At 36.6% G+C, this 22,320-nt stretch overlaps 2 protein-coding genes across 4 annotated transcripts in view; one reads left to right on the top strand and one right to left on the bottom strand.

Annotated features, from left to right (window-relative positions):
* Epac (Exchange protein directly activated by cAMP) overlaps positions 1–22,320 on the top strand; it is a 374,689-nt gene that overhangs the window by 19,875 nt on the left and 332,494 nt on the right. For both annotated transcript variants that reach the window (XM_074115265.1, XM_074115263.1), the window contains exon 2: positions 20,988–21,130. In XM_074115265.1, coding sequence (XP_073971366.1) covers positions 20,988–21,130 — 143 coding nt within the window. The remainder of the gene's footprint in view (positions 1–20,987; positions 21,131–22,320) is intronic.
* On the bottom strand, positions 8,374–21,096 carry LOC141447580 (xaa-Pro dipeptidase-like). Of its 2 annotated transcripts, XM_074115279.1 has the most exons (6): positions 20,971–21,096; positions 19,803–20,152; positions 18,651–19,142; positions 18,046–18,295; positions 13,653–13,926; positions 8,374–8,675 (listed from the first exon to the last, which is right to left on the bottom strand). In XM_074115279.1, the coding sequence occupies exons 2-6, from the start codon at positions 20,129–20,131 to the stop codon at positions 8,455–8,457; spliced, it is 1,566 nt and encodes a 521-aa protein (XP_073971380.1). In that variant the 5' UTR covers positions 20,132–20,152; positions 20,971–21,096; the 3' UTR covers positions 8,374–8,454. The 2 variants fall into 2 exon arrangements, with proteins under 2 accessions (XP_073971380.1, XP_073971379.1); XM_074115278.1 differs by lacking the exon at positions 20,971–21,096 and having other exon boundaries at positions 19,803–20,286.

Genomic DNA, 22,320 nt, shown 5'->3' with positions numbered 1-22,320 from the left:
GTTCCCACTAAGCGTTCACAACGATCACGCTCACGACCGCGCGGTTTTGCCCGTTCCACTTGCTTGCGAACGTTACAATCGAAAACCCAAGTGGAATGGTCTATGGGGCGTTTTAACCGTTCATGTAAACATTACAAATGGCGACCTCGAAAATAAGTTAGAAGCTTGAAGAGGTTGTTTTTTTAATTTTAACCCCGTTTATAAGCAGTTATAATAAACTTTATTAATTATTGGTAAAGTTGACTTATATTTAAAATATGGTATATATAATTCAATTTTTATATTACATTTTCGTGAAGTATTTATAAAATTTACGTTTAAATAAAATTAAAATGTCTGTTGTGGCAACATTAGGATATTTATTAATGCAACGTAATAATGCTTTAGAAAGTTCTTCATCTAGTTCCGATGAAAAGTGGAATGCAATTTTACAAAATCGCAATGGTGAAAAGCGAAAACTTAAGCCACGTATTATTAACTATCAAAGTGTAATTAATTGGCCGTTATTTAGTGATTTAGTGTGTAAAGGGATAAGTGAGTTTTCATTTTATTTTTTAGACTTTCCAGAAACACATTCAATTATTTACATGAGATAATACTTTCATTTTACCTGATACAATTTTTTCGGTCGCCATCTTTGCTTTTAAAAATTGCGCCAAATTTCTGAACGCCCACTTAGACCCAGCACCTAAAGGTGGGCGTTGTGAGCGAAAATAATGACGTCATTAGTGACGTTTTCGCCGCGACTACAACGACTGCGGTCGTCAAGTGGAACACGGCTGAAGGTACATTTTGATCGTTGTGAGCGCTTAGTGGAACGTACTGGAAGATTTAAAACAAAAAAAACATATTGGTATCACAAAAAATACGAGTATAATCTATTCTACGTAAATTGGCATACATTTTCTAGAAGAGTTTCTTAACATTCACAGTTTTTCAAATTATACTGAAATCACACTTTAAAAAAAAAAAAACACTTCAGCTTGAAACTGCTGTAAACAGAATTTACTCACGAAAACACAAATTGATATACAAATTACAGAACTACCCATTTAGAATAAATAACTCGAATGTTTACAGAAACTTTCGATTGGGCGGATTATTGTCTGGTCACCATGGTTACAGCTGTATTAAATAATACTACGCTAATCGAAACTCTCCTTTTTTGCATTTAAAACAAAAAAAAAAATGCTCAATGAAAATATTTACTATGAAATATAAATTACATAATCAAAAATAGGATTTAGTTATTGTTGTAAGTTCGTTACTTAAAGTTAAGTTAGTTTACAGAGAATTAATGCATGTTGAGGAAGAGTTAGACCAAGTTTAGGTTAGGTTTGTTTCTCGTACACTTTGTTTATATTAAATGAAGGTTTCAATGTGTTTGCGCGTGTGAGTAGAATAATTAAGATATATGTACTGTATACAACAGCTGAAACGTAAGTTTACTGCAGTAAATAGACACACATTACTCTTATACTTCTCTTGGTAAATACCAAAATGGTACCACAAACTCATACACACAGAGTGGAGAGAAACAAATATGAAGTTATATTTGTTCAAAAAGGTTTCAAGCGTGTAGTAGTTTATTAGTGAGAGAAGTTGTAAGTTGACTGTCCAACCGGGTTACAACTAAAACCTTTAGCGATGAAGACAAAACTTCTGGTCTCAACTAAATCTTAATAATCCCAACTTTTTACTTAGCAAGAGGAGTTTATACTATCAGGTAAGATAAAGTATTAAAGATAATTTGTCAAATTGTCAACCAAAAATTCATTTTTCATCGTAAATTCTAAATTTTGTGGCTCATTAGATGATGGAAAGTTTTCTTATTACAATAAACTTAGGTTATAACTCATCACTAAACTAAAAATTCTACTTTTTATTGGTCTAGCTACAGGGGTCGGCAACCCGCGGCTCGCGAGCCGCATGCGGCTCTTTTATCCAAATTTTATGGCTCTTCAGCCTGTCCAAAATAAATTGTATATTTCAATTTTATTGAAACAAATGAAAATTTCATTTATTAAAGTTTTTTTTTTTTTTTTTTTTAACCTTTATTTAGATTTTTACCACTGCACAGAAATAAATGCAACAAGCAAAACAGATGGTCGATAATAGTGTGCTGATAGGCTAGGCCAACAAGCACACTTTGACATGTCTGACTTGAACGACGGCCATCCAGCGATAGCAGTCGTAATATGCCATATAGCAGGAGAATCACGACTGTCTCACTAGATAGCCGACGCTACATTCGCAGATGGTCGCGAGGCCACCGACGCCTCAACCGTCGTGGAGGATTAGTTGGGAGGGTGGAGGTTGAGAGGGCTTGGACTAAAGGATTCATGTGAGATGATAGTTGGGAATGGAATTTTATGTAACGGGATTTGGCGAGGACAGAGACGAAGGGGATTTTAAGGTCATTGTGGATAGTATTTATTAAAGTAAAGATATTTTTTCAAAAAGAATTTTAAATGTGATAGGTTTGAAATTGAATGGAATTATATTAAAATACAGTACGTAATATACAGGGTGTCCCAAGCTATATGGATAACGACTTTTTCTCGGAAACTAAGATAGCTAGAAAAAAACTAAAAAATATGTGTTCCCTTAGTTTTTTGTTAGGAATCCAAATTTACTTTGCAAATTTCGTTCGGTGCTTCCAGAAGCGAGATACAGGCACCAACTTCATTTTTTCAAATGGGAAGGTGCGGTTTTTATTTCAGAAATAGATTCCACTATTTTTTTAAAGAAAAATTTACTTGGACGGTTTTTTTCTGTGAGCGATATTTTACAAGTTATGAATGAAAACATGATTCTTATAAGAAATTTCAAAATGATAATATTACAACGGTTTTTTGATTGAATAAGAAGAAAAGTACTATTTTATTATAAATTTTACTCCTCATTAATATTACAGATCATGCTCGAAATGGCTTCCACCATTAGAGATGCATAGACATGCTCTTTCCTGCCAATTGCTCCTTACTGCCAAAGAAATAGATTCGGCTTTAACCGACTTACACGTATCTATTATTCTCTGCTTTTGTTCATCTACAGATGCAATCCCGGCTTGATTTTGATACACCTAGATTTAGAAATGCTTTTAGGTAAGCAGAAATAAGGAAAGAAAGAAAAAAGTTATGAATAATCACCTTGTTTTTCAGGTATCCCCAAAGGAAATAGTCCATAGGTGTCAAGTCCGGTGAACGAGATGGCCACTGAATCGTCCCCCGTGTCGATATAACACCACCAGGCATGTAAAGAGATATCTTGATAGGCAATTTGATGGTACTTTTCTCTTATTCAATCAAAAAACCGTTGTAATATTATCATTTTGAAATTTCTTATAAGAATCATGTTTTCATTCATAACTTCTAAAATATCGCTCACAGAAAAAAACCGTTCAAGTAAATTTTTCTTTAAAAAAATAGTGGAATCTATTTCTGAAATAAAAACCGCACCTTCCCATTTGAAAAAATGAAGTTGGTGCCTGTATCTCACTTCTGGAAGCACCGAACGAAATTTGCAAAGTAAATTTGGATTCCTAACAAAAAACTAAGGGAACACATATTTTTTAGTTTTTTTCTAGCTATCTTAGTTTCCGAGAAAAAGTCGTTATCCATATAGCTTGGGACACCCTGTATAGGACTGCCGCCATTTTCATTCAAACACAGATTTAGCTATTATTTATTTGTTTATTTACTTTGCAATATGTGAAAATAAATATATAAAACATTTAAATGTTATTGAATATCATAAAATAATAATTTGTGAATACAAATGATCTACAGAGTTTGTTTACACTACCATCCTTGCGGCTCTTGGTAAGATTTATTAAACTTATTTAAGGAGAAATGGCTCTCTACTTAAAATAGGTTGCCGACCCCTAAGTCTAGTAGATGAAACCTCCCCTTCTAAGAAGATTGAGGGTTTTCCCTTCCAGTTCCTTCTGCGCTATTATCTCCTTTGGTCTCTTTGGTGCCAAAGATTTCGTAGCGCAGTCTCTCGATTGCAAAGCAATCGAATAACAGGTGAGAGGCCGTTTCCTCCTCTTCCTGACCATAATCTGCACAGCGGTTCCGAGCTAATAAGCCCCCCCCCCATCTTGTGCAGGTGCTTCCTGAACCTTCTTTGCCCTGTGAATAGGCCTGTAATCAGAGTGATCTGATTCCTGCCCAAACCTAGAGTCACTTTGGTTTTTGTTTACACAGCAAAGGGCATAACCCTCTGGCTGTGTTTGACCCAAGGAAGAATCACCCAGTACTTTTCATGTTCTCTCTCTAGATCCAGTCTCTGAGAGCCTCACGAACTGCACCCCTAGTGATCCCCAGGACTGGTTCCGGGCCAATGAAAGGAGTGTTAGCTCCATTCCTGGCCAACCGAGCAGCTATTTCATTCCCCTCAATCCCCACATGGCTCGGCACCCACTCAAGTAGGACTTTATTGTGCCGAGCCAGTTGATCTGGAGCCTTTTTACACTCCCAGACCAGGGAAGAGGTAATAGTGAAGGAAGAGAGAGCCTTCAGTGCCGCTTGACTGTCCGAAAAAATGCAAATCTCCCTATTTCTATGATTCATTCGCAGATTTTCCCCAGCGCAAGCTTTATTGCCTCCAATAGATGGAGCATAATAATTCTTGAGAGGTTGGAGGCATATCATTGGACCCCAAAAATAGGAACACAACCTTTCAGTTTAGTTTTTCAGAGTAATACACCAATAGTGCAAGCTTGTAAAACTATGTAATACTAAAAACCAAAATGGGTTCAAGTACAGTAGTGGGCTACCTTTGCCACTTATTTTGTAAGATATTCAAACAAGGCTTATTTGAAATGTTTTCCCAGTATAATCGATTTTTTTGAGGGGAGGTTTCTTAGAGATCATTTTTCTCTAAATTGCCACTAAGTTCTAAGATATTTGTACAAATTTAGATCAAATTAACCGCAGGTGCTTTACAGAGTACAGAATAATTTTTTTTTTGTTCTGCGAAAAACAGTTTCTACATTTTCCTGAAAACTGTAGGCACTAACAGGGCGGGACCTTTCCTTTTCAAATTGCCTTTTTCTTTTGTAGGGCTTAACAGGAGTTAGGGGCTTATTGTTGGCATTCAGCTAGTATCAGCTTTGGTGAAGATCCTTTAGCAAAGTGTGCCATTCTTCATCTGACTATTTTCTCCATCTTGTGCTCTAATGTGGCAGTCCTGTTCTGCAATACAGGAAACATTAATTTTATTTTTGTTGAGGGTGGACACAAAGTAAAGGGACGTTACCTAACTAAAGAACACAACGTATCTCTCGGATAATTACAAAATAAACTTTGAAGCCTAGATTTATTAAATAACAGAAAAGTCGTTTTTGTTTTTTAAAGTTTGCTCCATTAAAGTAGCCCCTTATAGAACAAACAGCCGACTGCTGTCGAAAGTTGTTCCTAATTTTAACAGCAATAAAGAAAAAGAAGAAAAAGAAAAAAAACTTGGCCATTTTAATTACAAAAGAAGCTCCGGCATTGCTATCTTGATTTTTCTCTTTTTTATCCCTAACCATTCTTTACTTCCGAAACTACCCTCTTTTATTTCCTTTTAGCCCAACTTATTATTTCTGCCAGAATTATTTTTCATTCGCTGTTACTCTTTTTTTAAGTAAATTGCTTTTAAGTGAGGGATATTAAAGTTACTTTTTCAAACTTGATTTTTTTTTTAAACATTTCATTTCTAAGAATTTACATAACTTATAGATTTCACTTATAGAATAAATATTACGCTAATTAAAAGTTATCTGCTATAAAGTGCCATGTTACATGAGTTAATTTACCCCTCCTGCGTCATTTTGCTCATGCCCCCACCACAACTTAGTACCACTTCTCTGAGGAGTGTGAGGAAAATGCTAAATTTATGGGGAATTAATACGAGGGTCGTTTGAAAAGTTCGTGCAAAGTCAGAGAGATAGCACTACTGGCGCGTATCGAGGTTATGTTTAGTTAGTAGCATCTCTTGGAAGAACACTCACCAAGTTTCAGCCAGATCGGTCTATTTCTTTGTGTTTGGCATTCGTTTGAATCGAGGAAGTCGAGTGAATTTCAAAAAATGGACGAAAAAGAATTTCGTGTGTTGATTAAACACTACTTTATGAAAGGCAAAACGCCTCAGGAGACTAAAGAGAAGCTTGATAAACATTATGGTGACTCTGCACCTTCGATTAGAACAGTTTATAAGTGGTTTCAAAATTTTCGGAGTGGCCATATGGGCACAAGTGTTGCTGAACGTTCTGGACGCCCTGTTGAGGTTACTACTCCAGAAATCATTGATAAAATCCGTGATATGGTGATGGATGACAGAAGAGTGAAAGTGCGTGAGATTGCTAGTGCTGTGGGCATCTCGAATGAACGGGTACATAATATTTTGCATCAACATTTGGACATGACAAAGCTATCCGCAAGATGGGTGCCGCGATTGCTCACGTTTGACCAAAAACGAAATCGTGTGAAGTGTTGCAAGGACGGTTTGCAGCTGTTCCAGAAGAATCCGCAGGACTTTAAGCGTCGTTTCGTCACTGTGGGTGAAACATGGATACATCACTACACTCCTGAGACCAAAGAACAATCTAAACAATCTAAATCTACCAAGGGGGAATCTGCGCCAAAAAAGGCGAAGACCGTTCCTTCGGCCGGAAAGATTATGGCGACTGTCTTTTGGGATTCGCAAGGAATAATCCTCATCGACTATCTGGAAAAGGGTAAAACTATTACAGGTGCATATTATTCATCGTTATTGGACCGTTTGAAAACCAAGCTGCAAGAAAAACGCCCACGATTGGCCCACAAAAAAGTCCTTTTCCATCACGACAACGCACCAGCTCACACCTCAGCAGTTGTGGTCGCAAAATTAATGGAAATAGGGTTCCAACTCGTTTCACATCCCCCCTATTCTCCAGACTTGGCTCCCTCGGACTACTATTTGTTCCCCAATATGAAGAAATGGCTGGCGGGAAAAAGATTTTATTCAAACGAGGAGGTGATTGCAGAAACGAATGGCTATTTTTCAGACTTGGACAAATCCTATTATTCGGAAGGGATCAACAAACTAGAGCAGCGTTGGATGAAGTGTATAAGACTAAAAGGAGACTATGTTGAAAAATAAAAAAGGTTTACCCCAAAAAATTAAGTAGTTTTTATTTTTGCACGGACTTTTCAAACGACCCTCGTAGATTGGTGGGATGAAGATGCAAATTTTTCAAAAAAAAGATTTAGAACAGAATAAAAGTGTAAAGAAGATACTCACTCGTTCACTCAAATCCTTAGATACTCAATCGCAATCAAGTACCTTCAAATAGTAGTAGTGCACAAGTACAACTTTACTTTGTTTGTTGGCTTCCTGTCTGTGCAGATTAGCCAGAGATGTACTAGCGTATTATTTAATGAGATGTGTTCTGGGTACTGTTGTTATTTTTGCTTTTAGTTATGGTTATTTTTTTTCAAAGTTTGATTTTGTTCTTAGTAATGAAGTGGAAAGTAGCTAAATATATTTCGGGTGTTGGTTCTGTGAGGATGGTATGTAGGTTGGCAGGAAGTGGAGATTTCGCTTTTATAACTGAGTTCCAAAGTTTGTCCCATCATCCTGGAGTCTAGTGCATTCTAGGATCAGGTGGTTGGCGTCTATTATAGTGTCAGAAGGGCAACAGCAAATTGGAGGGACTGAAATTCCCATACGGCTGAGATGGTGAGGCGAGAAGTTATGATTAAAACACAGTAGGAGTCAGAGTAGTAAAGAACTTTCTACCTTCTGCGAAGTCAGTGAACCACGGTTTTTTGGGGTGTTGTCGGCTGCAGTGAGGTGTAAAATCTTCCTTTGGCATATTTGGAATTTTCGTACTCTTTGGTCCATTCGCTGTAATAGATATCTGAAGGTAACAGTTTCTCAAGCATTAGATTCTCCAGGTGTATTGCCTCGTTAGCCTTGGAGTCTGCAATTTTATTACCAGGTAGCCCTGAGTGGCCCCTAATCCATATCAATCGAACCGTCTTGATTACTTTTGTAATGATTACTAATAAATTACTTGAGTAATAATGATTTAATTAACTAGAGTCACCATCCTACCCTGTTAAATATTGGTAGAATGTAGTAAGATTCATCAGCTGGTAGCAACACCTTTGCTGAAGAACAGTGGACCATTCCTTAAGATTGGTTAGTAGAAAGGGAATCGTTTAATCACCTTCAAGTTGGCTCATTCCAGATTGCTTCTAATTAAAGTGGCTAGTCCACGTAACCCTAAGACATAAAATATAGCCTATTAGTTAAAGAAAAAAGTTCAGTACTGAATGTATCTAAATTTAATTGTTTAAAAAACAACTTATTGTAAAATTAGGAATCAATTAACAATATGTGTGGATGGATTCTTTGTTAACCAGAAAAATACATATATAACAAATACAAAAATGGTATTGGCTAATAAAAATGACGCTGTCATGCTTCACAAGCATCTGCTTCTTCAAAAGTAATATTTTTGGTAAACATGGAACTAGCAACCACTTTATTGATGTAAGTCTCGACCGGCTGTCTTAGCCAATATTCAATAATCTTCACACTCCTTGGCAAATGGGTGAGCAGTTGATATCCATCACCAGTGACCATCACCATGTCCTCCATTTTGACACCTCCAACTTCTAAGAATTTCTCTACGGTTTCTGAAAATTTAACAAAAATGACATCTTCAAATAGTGTAATAGTGTAAACCAACGGGTTATTAAGAAGATATGGTAAGCAGTAATTCTTGACCAGTAGTTGGTAAGATATAAGATATACATGAAAATCTTGGCCTCCACAATTTCCATCATCATAAAATTGTTAACATCCAGATCTCTCGTGTTTGGTTTTGTAGCCTTGAAGATGAAATAAGTATAGTTCGAAACGTTGGCGTAAAGGATTCTAAACTAACCAAAATTCAGTGATGAATAGTTAATTCATCTGTTGTTTAATCAATGGCAGGCCTAACCTATACATAAGATAACTAACGTAAGGACCCGTTTCAAATCTTTAACTGGCTTTAAGCCCTAGAGTGAAATTAGGACGCCAAGCTTTCGATACCTAGTACTTCCCATGATTACCTATCAGTACATTTTTTCAAAACCTAAACTAACAAGCAGTTTTAATTGGCTTAGACTAAATAGGTTCTAGGTCAATTCAGGTGTAAAGGGCAGGTCTAAGTCAACCAGTCTAATGTAATGTTCAAAACATGTTTATTTTGGATATTTTCACAATATCAATTTTTATTGTATTATTCGATAGTTTATCAAATACCTATGGGGAAAAAATTAGTAAAAAAAAATTAAATAGTATTTTTCCTAGAAACAATGACCAAAAACGATTGGCTAATCTCATTGGAGAACGGGATGAGTGTAGTAGGCGGGCTGTAGCTGATGACGTAGTAGCACCGTAAGCCACGCCCTCACCAATAAAAGCACAGTTATTTAGTACATAAAATGGTGCTCTCTCACTTTCATTAAGTGATCTAGATTTTACTTTCTTTGACTTCAGGAAAATATTTAATTAACAGTTTTGATTCTGCATTACACTAGAAGTATGAAACCGGAAATATAATGTTCAAAACATGTTTATTTTGGATATTTTCGCAATATCAATTTTTATTGTATTATTCGATAGTTTATCAAATACCTATGGGGAAAAAATTAGTAAAAAAAAATTAAATAGTATTTTTCCTAGAAACAATGACCAAAAACGATTGACTAATCTCATTGGAGAACGGGATGAGTGTAGTAGGCGGGCTGTAGCTGATGACGTAGTAACACCGTAAGCCACTCCCTCACCAATAAAAGCACAGTTATTTAGTACATAAAATGGTGCGCTCTCACTTTCATTCAGTGATCTAGATTTTACTTTCTTTGACTTCAGGAAAATATTTAATTAACTGTTTTGATTCTGCATTACACTAGAAGTATGAAACAGGAAATATAATGTTCAAAACATGTTTATTTTGGATATTTTCGCAATATCAATTTTTATTGTATTATTCGATAGTTTATCAAATACCTATGGGGAAAAAATTAGTAAAAAAAAATTAAATAGTATTTTTCCTAGAAACAATGACCAAAAACGATTGACTAATCTCATTGGAGAACGGGATGAGTGTAGTAGGCGGGCTGTAGTTGATGACGTAGTAACACCGTAAGCCACTCCCTCACCAATAAAAGCACAGTTATTTAGTACATAAAATGGTGCTCTCTCACTTTCATTAAGTGATCTAGATTTTACTTTCTTTGACTTCAGGAAAATATTTAATTAACTGTTTTGATTCTGCATTACACTAGAAGTATGAAACCGGAAATATAATGTTCAAAACATGTTTATTTTGGATATTTTTACGATATCAATTTTTATTACATTATTCGATAGTTTATCAAATACCTATGGGGGAAAAATTAGTAAAAAAAATTTAAATAGTATTTTTCCTAGAAACAATGACCAAAAACGATTCGCTAATCTCATTGGCGAACGGGATGAGTGTAGTAGGCGGGCTGTAGCTGATGACGTAGTAACACCGTAAGCAGGGAAGGGATTAGCTATGAGGTTAGCATACTGGACTCCCACGCCGGAGGTCCCGGGTTCGAATCCAGCAGCTGACCCTTAGATTTTCTCTTCCTAGGAGCTTCTTACAGCTCACTGTCCGGTGATGGACAGTGTTGTCTGTAACGAGAGAACACTGTCCGGAGGCCGGCAGTGCACTGGAAAAAGCTCCGGGCGCTAATAACCTTAGATGTTGACGCGCCTTAAATCATTAAAAAAAAAAAAAAAAAAAAAAAAAAAACACCGTAAGCCACTCCCTCACCAATAAAAGCACAGTTATTTAGTACATAAAATGGTGCTCTCTCACTTTCATTCAGTGATCTAGATTTTACTTTCTTTGACTTCAGGAAAATATTTAATTAACTGTTTTGATTCTGCATTACACTAGAAGTATGAAACCGGAAATATAATGTTCAAAACATGTTTATTTTGGATATTTTCGCAATATCAATTTTTATTGTATTATTCGATAGTTTATCAAATACCTATGGGGGAAAAATTAGTAAAAAAAATTTAAATAGTATTTTTCCAAGAAACAATGACCAAAAACGATTGGCTAATCTCATTGGAGAACGGGATGAGTGTAGTAGGCGGGCTGTAGCTGATGACGTAGTAACACCGTAAGCCACTCCCTCACCAATAAAAGCACAGTTATTTAGTACATAAAATGGTGCTCTCTCAATTTCATTCAGTGATCTAGATTTTACTTTCTTTGACTTCAGGAAAATATTTAATTAACTGTTTTGATTCTGCATTACACTAGAAGTATGAAACCGGAAATATAATGTTCAAAACATGTTTATTTTGGATATTTTCGCAATATCAATTTTTATTGTATTATTCGATAGTTTATCAAATACCTATGGGGGAAAAATTAGTAAAAAAAATTTAAATAGTATTTTTCCAAGAAACAATGACCAAAAACGATTGGCTAATCTCATTGGAGAACGGGATGAGTGTAGTAGGCGGGCTGTAGCTGATGACGTAGTAACACCGTAAGCCACTCCCTCACCAATAAAAGCACAGTTATTTAGTACATAAAATGGTGCTCTCTCACTTTCATTCAGTGATCTAGATTTTACTTTCTTTGACTTCAGGAAAATATTTAATTAACTGTTTTGATTCTGCATTACACTAGAAGTATGAAACCGGAAATATAATGTTCAAAACATGTTTATTTTGGATATTTTCGCAATATCAATTTTTATTGTATTATTCGATAGTTTATCAAATACCTATGGGGAAAAAATTAGTAAAAAAAATTTAAATAGTATTTTTCCTAGAAACAATGACCAAAAACGATTGACTAATCTCATTGGAGAACGGGATGAGTGTAGTAGGCGGGCTGTAGCTGATGACGTAGTAACACCGTAAGCCACTCCCTCACCAATAAAAGCACAGTTATTTAGTACATAAAATGGTGCTCTCTCACTTTCATTAAGTGATCTAGATTTTACTTTCTTTGACTTCAGGAAAATATTTAATTAACTGTTTTGATTCTGCATTACACTAGAAGTATGAAACCGGAAATATAATGTTCAAAACATGTTTATTTTGGATATTTTTGCGATATCAATTTTTATTGTATTATTCGATAGTTTATCAAATACCTATGGGGGAAAAATTAGTAAAAAAAATTTAAATAGTATTTTTCCTAGAAATAATTACCAAAAACGATTAGCTAATCTCATTGGCGAACGGGATGAGTGTAGTAGGCGGACCGCAACTGATGACGTAGGGACACCGTAAGCCACTCCCTCACCAATAAAAGCACAGTTATTTAGTACATAAAATGGTGCTCTCTCACTTTCATTCAGTGATCTAGATTTTACTTTCTTTGACTTCAGGAAAATATTTAATTAACTGTTTTGATTCTGCATTACACTAGAAGTATGAAACCGGAAATATAATGTTCAAAACATGTTTATTTTGGATATTTTTACGATATCAATTTTTATTGTATTATTCGATAGTTTATCAAATACCTATGGGGGAAAAATTAGTAAAAAAAATTTAAATAGTATTTTTCCTAGAAATAATTACCAAAAACGATTAGCTAATCTCATTGGAGAACGGGATGAGTGTAGTAGGCGGGCTGTAGCTGATGAGGTAGTAACACCGTAAGCCACTCCCTCACCAATAAAAGCACAGTTATTTAGTACATAAAATGGTGCTCTCTCACTTTCATTCAGTGATCTAGATTTTACTTTCTTTGACTTCAGGAAAATATTTAATTAACTGTTTTGATTCTGCATTACACTAGAAGTATGAAACCGGAAATATAATGTTCAAAACATGTTTATTTTGGATATTTTCGCAATATCTATTTTTATTGTATTATTTGATAGTTTATCAAATACCTATGGGGGAAAAATTAGTAAAAAAAATTTAAATAGTATTTTTCCTAGAAACAATGACCAAAAACGATTGGCTAATCTCATTGGAGAACAGGATGAGTGTAGTAGGCAGGCTGTAGCTGATGACGTAGTAACACCGTAAGCCACTCCCTCACCAATAAAAGCACAGTTATTTAGTACATAAAATGGTGCGCTCTCACTTTCATTCAGTGATCTAGATTTTACTTTCTTTGACTTCAGGAAAATATTTAATTAACTGTTTTGATTCTGCATTACACTAGAAGTATGAAACCGGAAATATAATGTTCAAAACATGTTTATTTTGGATATTTTTACGATATCAATTTTTATTGTATTATTCGATAGTTTATCAAATACCTATGGGGGAAAAATTAGTAAAAAAAATTTAAATAGTATTTTTACTAGAGATAATTATCAAAAACCATTGGCTAATCTCATTGGCGAACGAGATGTGTGAAGTAGGTGGACCGCAGCTGATGACGTAGAGACACCGTAAGCCACTCCCTCACCAATAAAAGCACAGTTATCCAGTACATAAAATGGTGCTCTTTCACTTTCATTCAAAGATCTCGAGCAGACTTTTTCCCTTCAAAGGACTTCAAAACGTATGGAAATCCGAAACAGAAAACATAGGAGGAAAAAAGGAAACTCTCTTATTTGGAGTAAAAGAAAATAGAAATGATAAAATAAAATAACCCTAACCTTTCTGTATAAATCGACCCATAATATCATCGTTCAGGGCTGCACCAATTCTCTTGATGTCGAAATAACATGCTGGGCTGAAGGAGATGACCATATTCTCTTCCAAGATTCTGGTCGTCTTCATGGTGGGCAGCCAACGTTCACAAGGTGGCGGCGGAGTAACATCGTGAATGTAACCTCCCACATCGTTGTAATCAATGCCTATCAGCTGGATGATTCCTTGTGGCGCGAAGACTGTAGCTATACCACTGCAGACCATATCATTTATATTACCCTGAAACATTATCAGCTAATTTTTTTTTCACGTCTTTCGTTTTTATCGAATGATTATGGAAAAAGAGAAATAAAAATATTAAAAAAAAATTGTAAAAATTTTTACTCCATCTCTTTTAAGTCGAAATTCGACTTAAAAATGCCTTTAAATGTATACGAGGGTCGTTTGAAAAGTCCGTGCAAAGTCAGAGAGATAGCACTACTGGCGCGTATCGAGGTTATGTTTAGTTAGTAGCATCTCTTGGAAGAACACACACCAAGTTTCAGCCAGATCGGTCTATTTCTTTGTGTTTGGCATTCGTTTGAATCGAGGAAGTCGAGTGATTTTCAAAAAATGGACGAAAAAGAATTTCGTGTGTTGATTAAACACTACTTTATGAAAGGCAAAACGCCTCAGGAGACTAAAGAGAAGCTTGATAAACATTATGGTGACTGCACCTTCGATTAGAACAGTTTATAAGTGGTTTCAAAATTTTCGGAGTGGCCATATGGGCACAAGTGACGCTGAACGTTCTGGACGCCCTGTTGAGGTTACTACTCCAGAAATCATTGATAAAATCCATGATATGGTAATGGATGACAGAAGAGTGAAGGTGCGTGAGATTGCTAGTGCTGTGGGCATCTCGAATGAACGGGTACATAATATTTTGCATCAACATTTGGACATGACAAAGCTATCCGCAAGATGGGTGCCGCGATTGCTCACGCTTGACCAAAAACGAAATCGTGTGAAGTGTTGCAAGGACGGTTTGCAGCTGTTCCAGAAGAACCCGCAGGACTTTAAGCGTCGTTTCGTCACTGTGGATGAAACATGGATACATCACTACACTCCTGAGACCAAGGGGGAATCTGCGCCAAAAAAAAAGGCGAAGATTGTTTCTTCGGCCGGAAAGATTATGGCGACTGTATTTTGGGATTCGCAAGGAATAATCCTCATCGACTATCTGGAAAAGGGTAAAACTATTACAGGTGCATATTATTCATCGTTATTGGACCGTTTGAAAACCGAGCTGCAAGTAAAACGCCCACGATTGGCCCACAAAAAAGTCCTTTTCCATCACGACAACGCACCAGCTCACACCTCAGCAGTTGTGGTCGCAAAATTAATGGAAATAGGGTTCCAACTCGTTTCACATCCCCCCTATTCTCCAGACTTGGCTCTCTCGGACTACTATTTGTTCCCCAATATGAAGAAATGGCTGGTGGGAAAAAGATTTTATTCAAACGAGGAGGTGATTGCAGAAACGAATGGCTATTTTTCAGACTTGGACAAATCCTATTATTCGGAAGGGATCAACAAACTAGAGCAGCGTTGGACGAAGTGTATAAGCCTAAAAGGAGAGTATGTTGAAAAATAAAAAAGGTTTACCCCAAAAAATTAAGTAGTTTTTATTTTTGCACGGACTTTTCAAACGACCCTCGTAAGATATCGCTCTCGCGTCCCTGAACTCATCTTATTTAGATTTTTAAGGGTGTTTCTACACGGAAAAAAATATAAGAAACAAAAATTGTAGAAAAATATAAAAATTAGCTCCCCCTGGAATGGCAGAATAAAATCAAAACCCAAGAAATCGTCTGCTAAACTATGGGTTGCGACGTCCTGTGACATTTGAGGTCGGAAAACTCTGGACCTGTTGAAAGAAGAGAGTCTCTTTTTTTGGTTGCAGCGTCTGGGGGGGAGGAACAGCATCCGCCCAATGATAAATCTAATTTAATTTAGACTAGCATACCTACTCATCCTCAAACTACTCTTCTCACCTATGCTGTCGACATTGCCATCTTATCTACTGACAAAGATCCATTAATAGCTCATAGAAACCTTCAGTCTCACCTCACCTCCTTAGAAAATTGGTTCAAAAAATGGGGCTATCAAACTGAACTAGTGCTGCACGAGACCGAGACGAGGCGAGACTTTATGCAGTCTCGATCTCAGTCGCTCAAGTCTCGGCCTCGGTCTCGGTCTCGGTTTTTTGAATTTTTGTTTAAGTATTAAAAGCGGTTTGCTATTAATAATCTTTTCAAAAAATGTTATAATTTTCTAATAATTATTTTAATTTATATATTGGTAATGAAAATGTATGTAAAAGAAGACAACTACTTACACTTCAATGCATCATATGTTACCATTTCTGTTATATATCTTTATATAATTTCAAAAAGATGTTAAAAACGCACCAAATGAAAGACCCAAATAACATATCTGCCTGCTATAACAAGTCGATTCGTGAAATAAAAAATACACCTCCCAACAAACTTCCCGCTCCATTAGTTATGGCTGTTGTTGAAGATAAAGAATCTGATGATTCACCTTTTGACGACGACGACGACTGCATCAATATTTTTGCACCATTTGCTCAAAAATCAGCAAATATCACCGAAGCATGGAAGACAGAAATAATTAATTACACCAAATTAGACCAAGCACCAGTAGACCTTGACATTTTAGAATGGTGGAAAACACTTGAGAATTCCTTCAAAAATTTGTCTAGAATGGCGAAAGATATTTTTAGTATCTGTGCAACTTCAGTGCCATCGGAAAGATTATTTTCGCAAGCTGCGATGATAATGACCAATAGAAGATCTTCTCTAACTTCTGACTCAGTAAAAGCTCTTTCATCAATGCTTGGGCAAAGTGTATCTTAAAAACGAAAATTTGTGGCAATATTTTTTAGGTGCACAGATAGTCTTTTTTTTCAAATTCACTAATTCCAAAATTCTAAAATATAATTCAAATAATATCAAAGTTCAAAGTATTAGATTATTAATAGTGAAATTTATGAAATTGAATGAATGAATGATATGAATAGTGAAATTTAGTGAATTTATGTAAAAATTATGTAATTCGAAGGGGGCCGCCACGGTAGCCGAGCGGTGCGAGACCTGCGAAGCTAATGTGTATTGTGGTACTGGGTTCGATTCCCGGTCTTAGGCCTTGGATTTTATTTAATGTTTAATATGAGTTTACAGTAAAGTATGTTTGCTAGTCGCCTCCGTCCGGGACACCTAATTGGTAGTTGGACGTAAAGCCCCGCCTGAAAAAATAGGCGATTACTTTACTTTGCTTACTTTACTTATGTAATTCGAAGTCAAATAGATGTAGTAATATTGAATATATATAATAAAATCGTATCTTTTAATAATTAATTCAATACCCGTAATGATTATTTATTAATAAAGAACACAATTTTATAATTTTGTAGCTAAAAATTAATATTTGAAAAACCGAGACGAGACCGAGATTTCTCGACGAGATATATATCATGTCTCGATCTCGGTCTCGGTCTCGGTTGCTCAAGTCTCGTCTCGGTACCGAGACCGAGACCGAGATTTGTCTCGTTTCTCGTGCAGCACTAAACTGAACGAAACTAAATCTCAAAATATTACCTTCTTCGAAGCATCACTCTTCCTCCTGTCTTTTACATTTCTAATTCCTTTACCAGTAGTCAACCAGTAGCCCGCTACCTTGGGCTTTACCTTGACAGAAGACTTACATGGAACCCTAATACTTGACTTAAGGAGAATAGAACTCAACAGACGCTTCCGACAACTGAAAAGACTACTCGACAACAGATCAAAACTCACTCTGGACAACAAAAAGACTTAACTATATATGATGTAAGTATATTAAAGCCAGTCTGGGCTTATGGCATCGAAATGTTGGGGAGGTTCAACCAGACGCTCAAAACTGCAAAGGATCCAATCCTTGGAATCTAAAATTCTTCACTCTATAGTAAACGCTCCCTTCTAACTACGTCACCAATCAAACCATTCACACAGATTTGAACATTCCTTTCGTCACACAAGTTGCAATCTTAACATTCAAACTTGTACAACATCTATCTTCAAGAACATTTCCAGATAACACTTCTAGGACAGTCTTAAAAGGCAGTGGGCCTCGCGATCTCCTCTCTGATGATGAGAGTCAGTAGAATGTAAAATGTTATTGGAGAGTTACCGCTGGGTAACTTCTCCACCCTGATATGTGTGATATGTTGCTTATTGTTACCCTTGTTGCTTATAACGCAAAATGCGTTGATTGTAACTAAATAAATGATTAAAAAAAAAAATTTAGACAACGATGTGCGTTCTTTGAAAAAAAGCGTTTTAGTTGAAAACCAACCTGCACTACACCCAATTCCTTGAGTTCTTCCAGTAGTATTTGATGTGCGTACGTCTGCAGTTCCACACAACCAATTCCATCTCTAAGAATCAACAACACTTTGCTTTGTACGGTAAGCACCACCTTGTAGGCTAGTTTTTGGGCCAAACTAAATTTACCGCTGGCTGGATAGGTAATGGTTGCTTTTGTTGCATATCCGCAGTATTTTGCACCCAATTCCAGTAAACATAGATCTCCTTCCTCAATTATCCTGCGGAATAATTAAATAATGATATAAGAAGGAATAAAAAGAAAGGATTTCCATGAATAACTTTGATAATAACTGTGAGTCCTTCGTATTCAACATCGAAGATTTCAAACAGGTGGCTAAACTAAAACGTGGTCGCATTTCTCTTGAAATTGTTCAATGTGCAACCTGCAAGCACAGATGAAAACATCTAGAAGCTGCAGAAAATATCGTCTGATACTCTGAACGATCGGCGATTATGTATTCTCATCTCCATCAGTCATAGTTCCTATTCGTTGGTAAAAAAGGGTTTATTTCCTGAGATACTATTCTAGACAGGTTCCCTTCAAGTCCACCACCACTCGCCAGTCACACTTACTTGTCCATGGGTGCAGAATAGTTAAGTTTCAGCACGTTAAGTCCAGCAGCGCAACGTCCAAAGCAGGTGCTCAGTTTACATCCGGCGGAAAAATAGCAAAAATGTTTAAAGATGGCATCTGCTTGGTATTCATAGTTACCAGGTCTGATTCTCAGCATGATGTATTTTAGCGCTTCGCACAGAATCACCCCGGCACGTTTCATGATGCTGATCTCCTCGTTGGTTTTTATCACACGCAGATTCGCCATTATCGGGTAGATTAGCTCACTGTCAGTGGCTATATTGTAAACATTCTTAAACTTTGCAGTGAGCAACGGTAGTCCTGTTTCCGGGTTAGTACCGCCAAGCAGCAGTACAAAATCCGGCTGAGTACTACTCAACTCGTCGTCAATTCGATCATGTGTGTACACCTTGTCGATGTCATAGAGGCTCTTGAGTGAAATATCTTCGGATAGGTTGCTCACAGACAGATCGTCATCGTCTAACTCCAATCTGTAACCAAAATTTCTTAGTTAAGTGCAAACAAATCTGTCATTAAATCGTAAGCAATGAGAAAAGTTACACTTTCTACATCAAGGGAGATCAACCCATCGGAAATAAAAAAATCTTTAAACAATGCCAATACCTTTTGTCTTAGTAGTGGAAGCGGAAGAAGCACAAGAAGTTAGAGGAAGCGGGACGCGATGTGGAGTTGCTGCAGGAACTGCTACTGCGCCTAAATAGTCATCTGCCCAAAAAGTTGGTGCCCGCATTTCAGTCGCTGCTAAATCCTCAGCGACATCGGTTATGATCATGGTTAATTTTTATGGCAAAACATAATTAGAAGAACAGCGGACTGCATTAGAAGAACAGCGGACTGTATTAGAAGAACAGCGGACTGTATTAGAAGAACAGCGGACTGTATTAGAAGAACAGCGGACTGTATTAGAAGAACAGCGGACTGTATTAGAAGAACAGCGGACTGTATTAGAAGAACAGCGGACTGTATTAGAAGAACAGCGGACTGTATTAGAAGAACAGCGGACTGTATTAGAAGAACAGCGGACTGTATTAGAAGAACAGCGGACAGTTTAAAGCAGCCCCGTTTACTTTAAGTGCATCCCGAGCTTCTAGGATAGAGAGTTTGGGGGTAATCTTAATGAGACTACTTACTTGGGAAGAAACAAGACCACTTCTCCAGATCTCACGTCAATGGAAGCGTAACAGTCCGGCTCAAGGACGCCGAACAGCCAATAGAAGAAGGACTCCTGGTTGAATTCATATACCAGTTCCGTGTCGTAATGATGCAACCTGCTGCCACCTTGCAGCAATATCACCGACCTGGGTATCACGTTTTTCACCTCTTCCAACAATCGTCTTTGATTGTCCTTGAAGATGATATTTGTAGCGTAACTTTGTATGCCAAGAGTTTGCACGAAATCCGTGTAATATCCTTCTTCAGCTTCACTTTCTGACTCTGTTTCCGCCTTACAAAGAGCCATCTAGTTCTTTCCTTGGTTTACCTTTATATATATATATTTTTATTTAATTTTTATTCTCCAATGAATTTTTGTAAGTACATATATTATATAAATAATGATTTCTTTAAAAATCTAATTCTACTTTAAACGTTTTAAAATTGTGAATGAATTTTTTTATTAATAAATTTTACCATAGATTCATCTTCTAATTGTAAACATATGATTTTTAAATTGAAATTCACGAAAACCGTTTTCGGTTTCACAGGATCAGAAATACACTTGGGATGATGACTTAAACAAAACTTAGTTGGTTGGATAGTCTCAGTAATCTGATATTCCTGTTAATGTAATCGTAACCCTTAGATTTTTATCCTTGGTCGAACGCATGTTTATTGTAGCCCTGAACGGTTTCAGACTTTGGTGTAGAGCCTTCGACTTCACTTAAGTTTCCGTCTTGCACAACACAAGTGTAAACATAACTCGATTTCAGTACATTTTCCCATTCTTAGATGAACTACAGAAGATACACCAACTTTATAATAATTATGTACAAGTATTATACAGACAATAAGCGCTGAAGATGACCTAGTCCCTAGGTCGAAAACTCGGCACAATAAATGAATACCATGACTGAAATTGGCTTTATTCTGTGTTACTTCTTCTTTAAAGACTATAATGAAATATTCCGAGTGACTTTAATAAGTTTTAAATGAGTTTTACACTGTTTTAACTCCGAAAAGAGCTATTTGAAAGCCTCCAGCTTTTACAAATTCTTACAAATTGCCGAGCTTACATTGCTCCGTGCTGAACGGCTACCGCTTCACAACCATTAATATTAACTACTAAATAATAATAGTTACCTCTCTATGAATTGCAGGCCAATCGAAAGAACCGCCAAAGACGTGGAGTTGATATGCGCTCGACTGAAACGGCTGGAAATGTTGGCAAGGCTGCCAACCAGTGTGCTCTCCTATCTGGCACACCATGCCTTCTATGAAGACCTGGAACGAGGAGTTACCCGTGAGTAAAAACTTTACTTACTTTTAATATCTTAGATTTTAATTTTCAATCTTTGCCTTAAAATAACTAAGTATATCAGATATATTATTCAAAGTAAAGCTTCTAATCTAGAAATTGAATGAATTTACAGGAAAAACTGTGATGCATTTTTTTTTTTGGAAACTCAAGAAAAGTTGAAAGCTGAGGAAAAGCCATTCCCCTTATCCCCTAATTGAATTTTCCTTGAGGAAAAATTGTTTCAAATGAAAGTTGTTGGCAAACATGACGAGTAAACTGTGTTTAAAGAAATGGATTGTCGTCATTTTGCTGTGAATCTGTAGAAAAGGAAACAACGCATTACGTGGTACTTCCGGTTGTAGGATTTAGGACCTATGATCTCAGGTTTGGAGTTCTTCTGTCCACCATTTTGTTGAAACCATTATTTTGGACTCAGGGGGGACCCTAAAACTGGTAAAGAAACGTGACTAGCATTAATTATCTATCTATCATTAAACATGCGGCCCTCTGAGAACATTTATCCGGCCCCTCGCCGCACTTCCGGAAAGGGCATCTCTTTCATTGGTGGTCAGTGAGAGGAGCATTATATGTGCCGCAAAGCGCTGCGTCGCTCATGTACAGTACTACTTCCGAAGACGCGCGTCACGGCTCCGAAAAATAACAGCCAGAAGTAGGGAAGAATGGCAAAGCACTATAACTAAACCGGACATTGGACCATCTCATTAGCCAAAAGCAGATCCATAGTTCCCACAGATATACTGTGGGCAGTTTGGTGTTTTAAATTTACTTGTTCTTTATTTGAAATATTCTATTTGTTCCCTTTTTTTTTTTTACTTTAAAATAGTTTGTTTTATATTCAGGTCCCCTGTACAAAAAGTTTGGGGACCCCTGCGGATGTAAACATTTCGCAGATATCCATAAATGAATTATGTTTCGTCATAATGTGGTACTATTTTATTAACAAACTAGAAGCGGATACGGAGGAAATTAAATGGAGTTTCCGGCCAAAGGTGAACTGTTGTAGAGTATGCCCCCGGGTTATTTGGTTATTGTTAGCGACAGGGAGAGTTGAGGTCTGACAAAGAACAACAAGGTCTCGTTATTTTCTACGTCACAGAACCTCCCCCCATCACCTTATTGTAGTTTTAGAGGTCTCGGAAATATGAACAGAGTTCACCGGGGGGGGGGGGCAG

Source organism: Rhodnius prolixus, unplaced genomic scaffold (assembly GCF_049639745.1).
Source record: "Rhodnius prolixus isolate KJV_2025 unplaced genomic scaffold, Rpr scaffold_7, whole genome shotgun sequence".
NCBI classification, from domain to species: domain Eukaryota; kingdom Metazoa; phylum Arthropoda; class Insecta; order Hemiptera; family Reduviidae; genus Rhodnius; species Rhodnius prolixus.
The sequence above is the reverse complement of the archived record's forward strand: the minus strand, read 5'-3'. Positions and strand labels throughout refer to the sequence as shown.

Excerpts from the sequence above, each read along its gene's own strand:
- LOC141447580 (XM_074115279.1), bottom strand. The coding sequence starts at position 20,131 with ATGGCTCTTTGTAAGGCGGAAACAGAGTCAGAAAGTGAAGCTGAAGAA. Across the intron at positions 19,143-19,802 it reads GTGGTCTTGTTTCTTCCCAA|ATTGGAGTTAGACGATGACG; the intron begins GTAAGTAGTCTC and ends TTTTGGTTACAG. Across the intron at positions 8,676-13,652 it reads GGGTCGATTTATACAGAAAG|AAACCGTAGAGAAATTCTTA; the intron begins GTTAGGGTTATT and ends TTAAATTTTCAG.